General features: G+C 31.5%; 1 protein-coding gene across 1 annotated transcript; it reads right to left on the minus strand.

Moving 5' to 3' along the window:
* Positions 1 to 11,864: 11,864 nt before the first annotated feature.
* Positions 11,865 to 12,828, minus strand: LOC129305236 (histone H2A). Its single transcript, XM_054945229.1, has 2 exons — positions 12,518 to 12,828; positions 11,865 to 12,244 (listed from the first exon to the last, which is right to left on the minus strand). Exons 1-2 carry the CDS (start codon positions 12,725 to 12,727, stop codon positions 12,005 to 12,007), a joined length of 450 nt encoding a protein of 149 aa, XP_054801204.1. The 5' UTR covers positions 12,728 to 12,828; the 3' UTR covers positions 11,865 to 12,004.
* Positions 12,829 to 13,640: the final 812 nt, after the last annotated feature.

The raw sequence follows: 13,640 nt of genomic DNA on the forward strand, positions 1-13,640 counted from the left end.
AACAACACAAACAGTAGCACTGCAAGTGAAAACAAAATCAGCAAATGGTCAACTACAACCTTGTAGGAAAGGTGATTTTTTATCAAAGATGTACAAATCATTTTCTAAAGCATGACATTTCCTAGCTAGACAAGCATCCACATCATTAGGTTCTCTGTACATATAGTTGAGCGAGGCATTCCAGTTTCTATAAAGTAAGTTTCTTGTGTCATCAATGATCTTTTGGTAAGGATATGTGGAGGTCTAAACCCTAGTAATCAGGTTTATCACGGTGCCACAGTTGGTGAAAAGCTCCACACTGAAAACTATGAAACCGGCAAAATTCCAATCCCAAGTAGCTCTGCAATCATTGGTGGGACAATTCTCAATTTACAGGAAAATCTTGTCACCCAGTCATCTTGGGTGCCTTCAATTTTACCACCACAAGTTGCTTCCCTATTTGCCATGACCGAGCTATTTGTGTCTGTTCTAACAAAACCCTGCTTTGGTGGGTGCCAAACTTGTGGTTGATTCAGTAAACCTCTTTTGTCATTAATTCCTCCTCGACAAGCAAAAAATATCACAAGCCTGTTGCATAATGCCCTTGACATGCCAAGAAACAAGGGGTCTTCTTACACTCCGACAGGGGTTCCTCCATAAGTCTGAAACTCTGAATTCTGCATTTATATTATAGGTGTGCTACATTAATAACTTGGTGTAAGCATTAGTTTCTCCAAAGATATGATATATATGAGTTGGTAATTGATTAAACAGTAGTGTAAAATTTACTGATTTCCTGCAGCACAATTCTCAGAGTGAGACTTTTGTTCAAATGATATTCAGAAATTTTGCCGACTAGTGCACATCTAAACTTCTCTGTAACTTCAGATCTAGCACAGCTTCAACTTGAAGACTTTTATTTCCTGTAACAGGCCTTTGGCATTCATATCAAAGTCATTCTTATTTTCCAAGGCAATCTCTGTGACGATTCTTATTTTCCAACTTTTTCGTGACTCCTGAGTAACCACGCAAACCATTCGGAAAGGAACGAAGTGATTCGAGTGCTCTTGGATTCTCAACAGTTGAAGCTAGCAACATTTAAATAAGGTTTACGTGCTGATTGAAAGTATTTTAATTTTTTTGCCACGTTCAACAACCTAGAAGCAGGTCCAAAGTAGATGGTCGACCAAGGGAAATCAGGTGCTTTTAGATTGTTGGATATGACCGATGATGTAAATTTACTGCATCACACTGTACAGATGTCTTCTTGGTCAGTTACACAAAAACCAAATGCTTTACACACAAAACAAAATATGGCCTAATTAATTGCTCATTTAGGGTTGAGAACTTAAAAGAAACCATTCTTTTAACAAAAAAAAAAAAATTAGGAGAGTCAGATTCACTCATCAAAATTAGGACATATGTCATAAATATCATAATTTTGTAATCCTTAAACTAACATTATTATATTTCGTAATCCCTTTAATTTTATTTATAATCGCTTTTAATTATTTTATCAAAATTAAAAAGACAAAATTAAATTATTGATATTGCCTAAAAAAAATTTCCCAAGTTACCCTTCTTAAATGGATCATTTTTAAAAATATTCTTTCATGTAACTTTTTACTCTACTCTTTGAAAGAGAAGAGGATAGGTTTGGGATGGAGTGATGGGCAATCTAGTAATTAAAAATAAAAAATATTTACATTGAGAGGCCTAGAGAGTTCGGAATATTGTGATCATTTCAAGAGACTTAAAGATATATACAATCTTTCATTGGGACTCTTTTGGAATAATTCTCCCCTTTTTTTAATCAAAGAAAAGCGAAAGGTTCTACTTATTGTTGTTTTTTAGTTTTACATTTCGAAACAGTTACTATAAAAATTGATTTTATTTCAAAATAATTAGTAGTACTTTGAAATTAGAATAACGTGTCAATATAATTTTAGGCTTTTGCAATATAGTCTATGTTATGAACTAAATCAAGCAAACAATCTAATATTTATTATATTTTATATTAAGATCAGTTTATTATATTTTTTAATAATATATTGTTGTATATCAATAATATACTACTTATAAATTTTTAAATTTTTAATAATAAATTTATTATATATCAATAATAAACTTTTTATATATTCATATGAATTCACCCTATTTCTAAACTTTTAAAAATTTGATCTATAATTTTTGAGCACGAAACCTTTTTTTTTTTTAAAAAAAAAGAAAGATATGAAGTATAGATAGAGACGGTCAGTGGAGACCCAAATTGTAGAGAAAGGGACTTCAAAGTTCAAAGTATGAGCCATATCCTCTGGTTTCTTGTGTTTCTCATGAGATGGACATCTCTCAAATCATTCGATGGCTTCGAATTAGTTATTTTATTCTCTGGTTATGATGAGAACGGGATGTATCTTCCACATTAGTTATTTATGCTTGGCATTATTTATTGTATCTTCTCAATTCACGCTCGGCATGGTTTCTAGGTTCTTTAGGGGAATGTCAAGAATGTTCTAAATGTTAGTCAGAAGTGTTTGAGAGGGTGGGGAAGTGGTATTCGTAAGATTTTTTTTTTTAAAAAATGATACGATGTATCTTAGCTTTGCAAGTTCTATGACATATTTGTAAGAATGAGATGAAACCCATCTCGGACTATATTATCCACGGTCCATTGGAGAGCTCTGTTGTTGTAAGGTGAGAAATCAACGGCCACATTGGCTCTCCTATGAATTACCTTCTCTCGCTTTCACAACAAACAAGGTGTTTTATATGAATGCTTCAGAGAGAAAGCTTGATGATGAAGACCGCAACTTCTGAAGCTGAGGGTGAGACGACTGGTGCGATCGATCTTCTATGCTGAAAAATAAAAAATGGTAGACTTTTGATTTTGAGACTCTTGCCTTTGTTTTTCGTTTATGATTAATAATTGAACGGTGCATATGGAATGTAAGAGATTTGGTGCCAATATGAATTACATATATAAATAAATATAGTCCAATATTAAAAAAGAGCAAGATATATGTATCCTTTAATATGATGATAAATATTAATGACGCTTGATGATATTTAAAAATAAGGGCCTAAATTTCGAAAGGGAGACCATTAATTATATTGGTAAATAATCAATGGATATTTATATATTTACAGCCTTGTCATACCGGCTGAGTTTTATTCCCCTACTTTTCTAATTACATTGCAGTAAACCTCAAGAAGATTGCAGAACATATTAAGAAGCTGCAAGTCATGTAGCAGACCAGGTTTTATTCCCCCGCTTTTCCAATTACATTGCATCGATGAATGCCAATCTTTCCCTAGCATCATTCTGGACGATGATTTCCCCATCTGTGTATTATTTGTCTGCATCTTGAGGAATAGTTGAAGATGTAACCTGCAAAACTTTTTTTTATGATTTGGAGAGGCACACATTAACTTAGAATGATGATCATCTGGCTTGTGGAATACACATGTATCTTCCTACAACCCTCAGTGGGTAAATAAGGAGTTATTATAGAGCAGCTTGTAAGATTGTATACGCCAAGGGGTATGCTTGTATCTTTGAGATTGGAACTTGTAATTACTTATGGTTATTTCTATCATAACTATGAGATACATATTGTGTGGAGAGATATTATTCTTCTCAGGTTGTTTTTGTCTGTGATTATTGATTAGACCCTTCATTTTGCTACCTTATATGACATCTCTTACCAAAGAGATCAGGTTTTAAGGGTCTAGCTGTTAGAATTTACTTCTCATTCCAAGTGTTTAGTTTTTTAACCAAAAAAAATTATTGAGTCGGTAGATCCTTAAAATATGAAAATTGAGAAATATCAAATTTGCATGATGACAAGGACATTGAAGATAACGTGTCTCATCTATTTTGGCTCAACAGAGGCACAGCTCTTCCAATTTTAAGAGCAAAATAGGAATAAAATAGAATCTGGTCAGGTTAACATAAATGCAGAACTTCACTTGCTGTTTTAAATAAAATTTAAAGAAAAAATCTTAGAAGAAAAGGTAAGTGGAGAACGAGACATCCTCCTAAGATTCAAATCTTATTGCCCTGTTGATGCTTTTTCAATTCATAGTTTAAGCGTTTTGAGCAATATTTGCAGCTTTAGATAAAGGTACCTCAAACTCTTAATGTTCTCTTCACTTATTGTGCTTAGGGAAGTTTCACATGCATGCAATGCAAGCTAGTTCATTACACGATTGCAGAACAGCGAAGGTATTAGAAAAATGTAAATATTGAAAGGAGGAAGGTGGCTCAACTTGCTTTGAGAAAAAAAGGACCTTTTTTTTTCGTTAAAAAATACTTTATTATCAGAATCTGAGCATATTTTTAAATTTTAACATTGACTGATCTGGAAATGAGACATCACATATTTCCCTTTCCATATGACATATATTTGAAACTAATGTCAAGGTAACCTGACACTTCACCATTGATAATTAGTTGCTCCTTAATATTTCCTTGCAGGGATTAAGTGGAGGCAAATTGCAAGGTGAGTCAACTACTATGCCACTTACATTTCGTGTGGTACTAACACATCAATCCTTGCTCGTTCAGGATCACACACAGAATCACAATAAAAACTTTTTCCTGAAATCAAGCCCAATGTGATTAGTTTCTCTTCGCTGTTTCTTTTTTCTTTTTTTTTTCCCCCTGAAAGAAGAACCTTCTGTTTCATATGCACAAAATATATATGTATTTGAGATAGACTCATTAAGCTTAAGCATATACCTCATATAGATTGCTCTTCACCTGATCACTAAATATAAAAGTTTCTCTTCGCTGTTTTTTCCTGGAGGAAATATGAACAAAATATGTGTAATATTTGATCATTACATAACTTGGTAATTAATTTCTCTTCACTTTTTTCCTCAAGAAAATATGAACAAAATATATTTGTATTTGAGGTAGATTTGCTAAGTTTAAGCACATACATCATATAGATTTCAGTGACTTGCACTTATGGCTCATGTTTATTGAGTTTATCTAACTTTTGCACCTAAAAGAATTATAATTTGTCATCTGGATGTTTAATTCATGTTTATTATGCATGCGAATACATATAATGGTCAATAGTTATTTTATTATACGCATTAAAAATAATGCAAAGTTTTGAGTTGCAGGATGCATTGAAAGAATTGTGGAAAATGGAAGACAGGGGACTTATTTCCCTTAAATCAGAGCTTTGGAAGCAAAAATGATGGCAAGGTGAGGATCCTTCAACATATTTTAGGTATGGAATCAAACTGATATATTGTACTCTGAAGAAGGAAAATGTGAGCAGATAGAATTAGTTTAATGGAGCAATTGGTAATGACATTTTTTAGCATTGATTTTGTAGGGTAGACAATCGGAGTTTAGTCAGAGTGACTAAGAAAAGTTATACAAGAATTGGTCCATCTCTACATATGGCTGTGAAACTTAGTTAACATAGTTTGATAATAATTGTTGGGAATCCTACTTGAAAGAAGACCTCACAGAGTTACACAGGGAAGTTGCAGCAAGATATCAATCTGGGCATATGAGGAATTCTGATTAATTAGCTTGTAGGGGTTAATTCCTTTCCAATATTTTTTGTTATACTTGACAAATTTTGGTTAATCTTTTCAATTGCAAATATATCTATACACAAACTAATAAAATTAAATTGACGCATAATGACGGATCGCGAATGTGGCACAACATCAGCATATTGCCTTTGATTTGAAAGCCTCGAGACCCTTGTATTTTATCATTTTCAATCCATGTGATAATATTGATTACAATTAGGCGATCAAGCCCGTATTGATATAAGGAGGCGGTGTCATCTGTCATATGAAAAAGTAACATTAGTTTTTTATTGCCTTCTGAACTCATTAAATGAGGAGATAATTGAAAGAAGTTAGAGAACAATTGCTCAGACTATTCCCTCACTCTCTTATGTTTGCATTTATGAATGTCAAAAGCAACTATGTCTGAATTGTGCAAAAACTGGTGAAACAAACCTTTGTAAAAGATTTTGTCGTATTCAATGATTCTATCAAAGGTGGTAGTGTGACGAGGAATTCATGCAAGTGTTATCATGCAATTTGGACATTCAACGAACCTCATGTAGTTAGTATGATTCGAATCCTTTATTGGGCTTCACCAATTTAATTCTTGAACGAGTCACCTTGATCATTGATGAATTTTTTTTTTTAATAGTAGTTAATGCTATTGGATATTGTTTGACATTGTATTAAGAGAATTGTCTACCACATTATACAATTGATTTATCATGTTAAATGTTACTCTTTTGATTCTATTTATAAAACATTTTTAACATGTTTTATCATAATTAAAAAAAATTTTAAAACTCATTGACAATGTTTAAAATTTAATAATTTTTTAACTTTATTCCTATTAAATATACACACTTTAATAATTTATTTTCTCTATTCAACATTCAATAAAAATTAAATAAAAATTTAAAATAAAAATTTAATAAAATAATTTATAAATAGAACAAAAAATGTTCTCTCTCTGTCCTATAAATAGGACTAGAGAAAGGATCATGAACATTCTCTGTACATTACAGTAGATAAAGGGTTGTTTAAAATTATTTTTATTTTATTATTTTAAGAATTAGTATTTTGTAAAACATGTTTTGAGAATAAAAAAAATTAAAACAGGTATTTTTTTCATTCTTTCTTATTTTTCAGAACAATAATTCTAAAACATTCAAAAGTTGTTTTTATTTTTCTATTTTTTAAAATAATATTTTATTTTTTCATTTTATAAAACATTTTTTGAAAACACATTATTAAACATATACTTTTTATTCTTTTATTTTAAAGAATAGAAAACTGTCCCTGAAACGTGTTGCCAAATAAGCTCTAAAATTCTAACCCATGTTGGAATCAAGCAGAAGGAATTAAACCAATTAAGTGTAAACATTAAATTGGGTATCTTCATTCATCATGCATGGTGAACCAATACGGGCCATATTTCAAAATGATGGGCCTTATTTTTTTTTTCCTATTTAAATCAGATTATAGATGTTTTAATCATATAACAAAAGCTTTACTTCAGTTTATCCAAAAAAAAAAAAGCTATACTTCATCTTCACGGGTCTAGAACATTAACATTGCATTGACTACAACAATTTCTTTCATATATCATGAAACTTTTAATTATTTTTGAATATAAAAGAAATATAATATGTTTCATTATAATACTATAAAGTATAAGCTCCGGCACATAGGGAGTGAATGCTAGTTACTTCAAAATTAGAATAAAGTATCAACATATTTTTGTAATGATTCTTTTTATTGATAAATTTTTTAATAATTCCACACTTCATTGACTCTTGAAAATACGCAGGAGATTTGAAAAAACTAACTACAAACTTTTTAATTAAACTTGTCTATAATTTAAACTGTACAATAGTTTTCTTATTTTTTTTATGCATTATCCTAAGGCTATGTTTAACTATAAAAAAGTTTTCACTTGAGTAAGAGTAAGATAAATGTAACATCCCAATTTAAATTTTAATAGTTAATTTGGGTTAATAGAAATTTAAAAAAATAATATTTAGAGGTAAGAAAATTAGTAAGAGATGATTATTAAATCTAACTTAGGATATAATTCTAAAAAAATTAATTAAAAAAATTAAAAAAATAAAAAAAATAAAAAAAAATAAAAAAATATTATTAAATTATTATTATAATAAAAAAAAGGGAAAACGTATTAAAAAAAAAGGGGGAAGAAGAAGAAGAACAAATTGCTTTTGGCGCCGCGTCATGATTACATAAAATAATAAAAAAAAGGGGAGAGAGAGGAAAGAAGAAATAATATAAAAGATGTGAGACCCACTGAATTTTTATAAAACTCACCTGTTTCCTTTCATTTCTTCAATTCTTTTCCTGCGCGCGAGTTGAGGCGGAGAGAAGCGAGTCGCCGGTGCAAAATATCTAAATTTTTAACGTAAGAATTTTTAATAGGATATTTAGGGTGTGATTTTAAGCTTTTCAAGACTAAGTAAGTGTTCTAAAAATTTTTCTTAGTCATCCTTCTTCTTTGGTTTCTGAGTTTGTAGTGGTAGAAAATTTAAGATCTGGAAGAGGGATGAATTTATGTTGAATAAATATAATTTTTGAGGTTGTCAGTAGTATAATAAATGTTCTAGAGTATAAATTTATTGATGATCTTTGAATCTGTGGCTTATGGATCAAATTCTAAACTAGATCTGAAAATATATGTTGATTTATTGAGGTTTAGATGATTATTTGGGACGAGAAATGAATTATTATGGTTATAGGATTATGATTCTAAGCTAGAGATTTAATTTTTAATTTTTTGGTATTTTAGGTACGAATTTATGAAATAAAAAGAAAATTTTGATAATAGAAATTAGTTTAGAAGTTGATTTTTAGATTATTAATGTTTATTGATAATTAAAAGAGGAGTTAAAAATTTTACTTAATAGTATTAACTATAGATTTGTATTAAGATTGAAATTAAGAATTATATTATATTTTTAATTTTATTATTAGAATTATTTTATTAGTTTCAAAAATTGAAACTAATATTTATAAATAATATGTTATTTGTAGATTGTATTACTGGTGAAAATTGTGGTGAGAGAGAAATTTTAAGGAATAATTTATTGAAAAATCCACAAGGTAACCATGCTTTTAATTTGTGATTAGTGTTACTTCATGTTAATTGGGTGATTATTGAAAAAATTATAAATTTTGTAATATTATATAATTGTGCAATATTATTATGAATTTATTTGATTATTGTGGGAGGTGTTGGGAGACTTGCTATTGTTGTTGTATTTATGTGCCACGTGATACGCCCCTATTGGAGCTCAATAGGTGGCTTGTAAGGGCTCGGGCTAATCTACCTTTGGTCGGGTAATTTAGCACCGAGTGAGAGCTACGGCTTGAGGTTAATGAAGGGATATAAGGATGGTTGTTTGTGTGTATTGTAATATTTCTTATATTTGTTGGAATTATATTATTTTTAATTCTCACTTAGTAAGCACACACTTAACTGTTTGTATACACTATCATAAATTAATTTTGGTTACTGGGACTTTTGAGTCTCATTGTGTGGTTAACAATTTTCAGGAGAAGAGCCACGAGTGACACGTGGAGGAGTCCCAGAGGCTTGTGGTATAGATCCACTGTCTCTTTTGGGTATTTAATTTATGATTTATAATGTGTTATATTGCCAATATTAGGGCTTTTTGTTTATTGTCAATTATATGAATATATAAATGTAATCATGCCTTTCAAACTATTTCTATTTTAGTACAATTTGGATAACTGTAATTTTAATATTTGGTTTACTTTGGATTGGTTAAAATGGCATGATTATAAGGCCAAATAACTGGCTTGTGTTGAAAATTGACTAAATTACTTATTTTACTTATTGGGAGTATAAGGATGGACAAATGTGATTTAGTTTACTTGTTGGGAGTATAAGGATGGACAAATGTGATTTAGCCTAATGGCATGTGGGAGGTAAAAATTTATCTGAAATGCTATAGTGTGTGAGTTGAAGCCAATTATAAAATATTTTATATTAAAATTATTGATATAAAAATGTGTTGGGTGGCTGTAACCCAACTATGGTTGAGTTAAATTATTTTAAAAAAAAATTTTGGTGTGTTACAATAAAACTTTTGTACTATAATTTTAATAAGAGGTTGATCAGTTGTAATTTAGAAGTAAAATTGAGAGGTCAAATTATATCTCAAATAAAAAAAATTAAATATTTAGAAGCTATTATTTAACATGATAGGAAAAATGATAGAGATATTGCATATAAGATATAACTTGAGTAGTTTAATCGGAGAAAAGCTAAAAGAGTTACTTACAATCATAAGGTACCTAATAAACTTAAAAGAGTGTTTTTATCGAACTGTTATAAGACTAGCTATATTATATGGTAGTGAATGTTGAGCTATAAAATTAGAGTAGCAAATATGATAATGTTAAGATGAATGTGCGGACATACATATAAAAATAAAATCTAAAATGAGCACATATGAGAAAAAGTGTGTGTGGCATTAATTGAAGAAAAAATGATAGAAAATCGTCTAAGATTGTTTGGATATGTAAAAAGAACATTGTGGGAGGCACTTGTTAAAAGAGTAAAACAGATAATTTTGAATCTTATTAAGAGGGGTAGAGGAAGGTTAAAGAGAATACTTTTAAAAGTTATTAATTGAGATATCTTAGTTAACAATATTTTTAAAAATTTCATCAATGATAAAGCAGTTGTTATTATCCTAAGGCTATGTTTGGTTCAAGTGAGAAGAAGGGGAGGAGAGTGTTTTTACCTTACACCATTTGGTTTAATTGGAGGGGAGGGGGAGGACTTTTAATGATTCATTATTTGGCTTAGGAGATAAAAGGGAGGTAACAACTAATTTATAATCATAATCTTAGACATTAGTTTAAATTTTTTAATTATTCCTTATATAAAATATGACTTTGCACTTTAATTTAAATTGTATACTTTGAGAATGCACTATCATCCTAGTATACTGTGAATATCTGTGTAAAAGAAATTAAACCAATTAAATAATATTTTTATAAAAAAAATAAATGATAGAGACCCAACCCAAGAAGGCCAGACGGAGAAGCAAAATAAATGCTGCGTGGAGAATTCAGCTTAGCAACTTTGACTCATCGTCCTCCTCAACTAGTGATTGTCACGGGGCAGTAAAATTGAATGAAGAAGACTTGACATGGATTAGAGTGGACATGGACATTTAAAATATCACTTGAAAACTGAGACCATGTTAGTCATAAAATCTTGCTCATCTCCCAAAAACTCCAATTTTAAAGGGAGCAATATGAAGGGAGGAGAGCTTCCCTTCGCTCCAACAAACACTAACCAAATGCACCTTAAATAATGCCGTTAGTGTAGTATTTTGGTAAGCAACTTCCTCAATACAATGAACTATCAATGTGGTTTTTGGAATATTTTCTTTCATGGACGGAGTCGAAAAAAGAAAAAGGGAATGCTTTTGATTTTTCTTTTCTTAATTCAAGACCTGACTGAGGTTTTTTGTGAGTGCAATAAAAATGTATTAAAGAAAAATACTACAAAAGATGTAAGTAGACAAGTCAGACCTGCACGCCCCGTCTGTTATTTGACAAGAAAAGCTTGATATGCCCTAAGTCTCTAGCGTAAGAGAACTCTTGTTTTTGTTTTATTTTAAATAATCAGCATTTATATTCTGGGTGTGCTACATTAATCACACAAAGCTCCTGTTACTAACTTCTGTCGACTAATTCCCACGTCTCATATACCACATTTTTATCTCCATATTATCTCTTACAAGCATTATATTATCACACCTGACACTCCTGTCCCATCGTTGATTTGTTCAACTACACGTTTCTTCACTTGCTCGGCCTCTTCAATTCCCAAAGATTTGCATTTATCTCCCTTGGGTTCCAAGAAGGACCATCTGAAAACGTATTTTCCGATAGTCTTTGTTATTTGAGATTGAATTTCCCCCCCTTTTTTTTCCAAACAAAAAACTACAAAGGCACTTTCTCCATTACCATCTAGTTCCAGTGAATAGTACGAATCCCATTCCTTAAACAAATTATTGAAAGTTAAATTCCAACTTTTCCAAAGCAATTATCCAAGTAATAAAGAACTCAACTCCCGGCCCCTTCAGTACACAGGAAAAGGTCACTGGGCTCAGTTGCTGAATATCAAAATTCAAGAACCCGTTCAAGTGAGGTTCTCTGTTCTGCAGAAAAAATTTCACTTAAATAGACACTTCCGATCACTCCAAATTTTCAATTCTCGCTTCGTAACCAGTTGACGCTAGCCCCTCATCTCTCATGCTTTGAGCAAAAATGACTGAATCTAACGATGGAACTTGAGGATCAAGGCGCTGTCATTTCATTTACTTGAAATAAAAACAAGGATAGTGCCACAACGGTTACAATATCCCTACGAAACAAAGATACAGACTATCGACTACATACAGAGATAATAATTTCATTGCCAATACAGAGTTTAAGCCTTCTTGGGCGACTTCGTGGCTTTGGATGGGGATTTAGGTTCCTTGACCGCCTTCTCATTTTTCTTAGGCAGTAACACAGGATTGATGTTAGGCAAAACACCACCATGTGCAATTGTTACTCCAGCCAGAAGCTTCCCTAATTCTTCATCGTTCCTCACCGCTAACAGAACATGCCTCGGGATGATCCTATTTTTCTTATTGTCCCTAGCAGCATTGCCCGCCAACTCCAGAACCTATAAACATAATAATTGAATGTGAGATCATCATGCAGATTACTAACTTCAACACAACTACTCCCGGACTCAATTTACTAGTCTATTAAAGAAAAAAAAAAAATCCCTGAGCACTCCAATTGTTGTTCCCACATATACAAATTCAGACAGATTCAATTTTTTGGGCCCCCAAATAAACCCTAAGATAGTATGTAGAAATTCCGAAGGAAAACACTAGAAGTAGAACCAGAAAGATCAATCAACGAGCTGGATAGAATGGGGGCCAAATTTAACCTCAGCGGCAAGGTATTCAAGAACGGCGGCGAGATAAACAGGAGCTCCAGTTCCGACGCGTTGAGAGTACCTTCCTTTCTTCAAGTACCTGCCGATCCGTCCGACGGGAAACTGTAGACCAGCTTTGACGGACCGAGACACCGGCTTCTTTTTCGGACCGCCTCCCCTCCTTCCTCCGGCGCCTTTCTTCAACTTACCACCGGCATCCATGAAGCGAAAATTAAATAATGACTAACACAGCCCCAGAAACAGAGAAAAAAATGAGAAGTTAATCTCCAGAGCAAATCTTAAAAAATTGCGTGGGCAAGCACTACAATATATCGGGTCGAGCATTTATACTACAGGTATAGCGCGGGGTAGGGGGCACGCCGGTTTTGCGCCTGCTTGATGGTAAGCCGTCGGATTTCAAGGGAATCTACGGTTTCAAATATTGACACTGGCAGTCCGTGTGCTGCACTGATAACCAATGATGATACGCCGCGTGTCCATAGCAGATGTAGAATGAATATAGATTCTGGCAAGAAAAAATAAATTAATTAAAAAGGAAAAAGAACATGAAAAGCAAAAAAAAAAATATAAATAGATGGAGAGTGCGAATCTCAACCATCAAGTGATCAGTGTTTAACATAAGTTCTGTTTTTAATCTAATCGCCGCTTTAAATTTAAATGCATCATGCATCATGCCTTCCTCCCCCCTTGCATCCTTCTCTCAAGTTTATACCATTAAAGAATAATCCACAATTCCACAGGGTTTTAGGGGGAAATCTCAAATACTTCGACAGTTCAACTTTCATATTGAAAATGTTTTGTTCCAATCAAATAATGATATATATAAATATATATTAATGTTAAAACTGTTCATCCCTTAAATTTGTTTTGATTATTAATTTAAAACCCGATTCATTAAAAAATATAAAGTATTTTTTTGAGAGGTTAAATGTTTAAAAATATAAGGTATTTTTTTATATTTTAAAGTATAATTATTATTTTTTTCAAAAACACTATAATAAATAAATCACTTCATATTTATTTAAGAATAGAACACCTTATTAAATAGAGGTATAAATGAAACTACAGTATTAATTTAAAAATAAATAATTACTTTATTAGAGGATAATATTTG

The sequence above is a fragment of the Prosopis cineraria genome, unplaced genomic scaffold (assembly GCF_029017545.1).
Source record: "Prosopis cineraria cultivar Desert tree isolate PC_DT_omini unplaced genomic scaffold, ASM2901754v1 PC3, whole genome shotgun sequence".
In the NCBI taxonomy this organism is placed as follows: Eukaryota; Viridiplantae; Streptophyta; class Magnoliopsida; order Fabales; family Fabaceae; genus Prosopis; species Prosopis cineraria.

Coding starts and splice junctions, on each gene's coding strand:
- LOC129305236 (XM_054945229.1), bottom strand. CDS start 12,727: ATGGATGCCGGTGGTAAGTTGAAGAAAGGCGCCGGAGGAAGGAGGGGA. Junction 12,245..12,517: donor TTGAATACCTTGCCGCTGAG/GTTAAATTTGGC, acceptor TTATGTTTATAG/GTTCTGGAGTTGGCGGGCAA.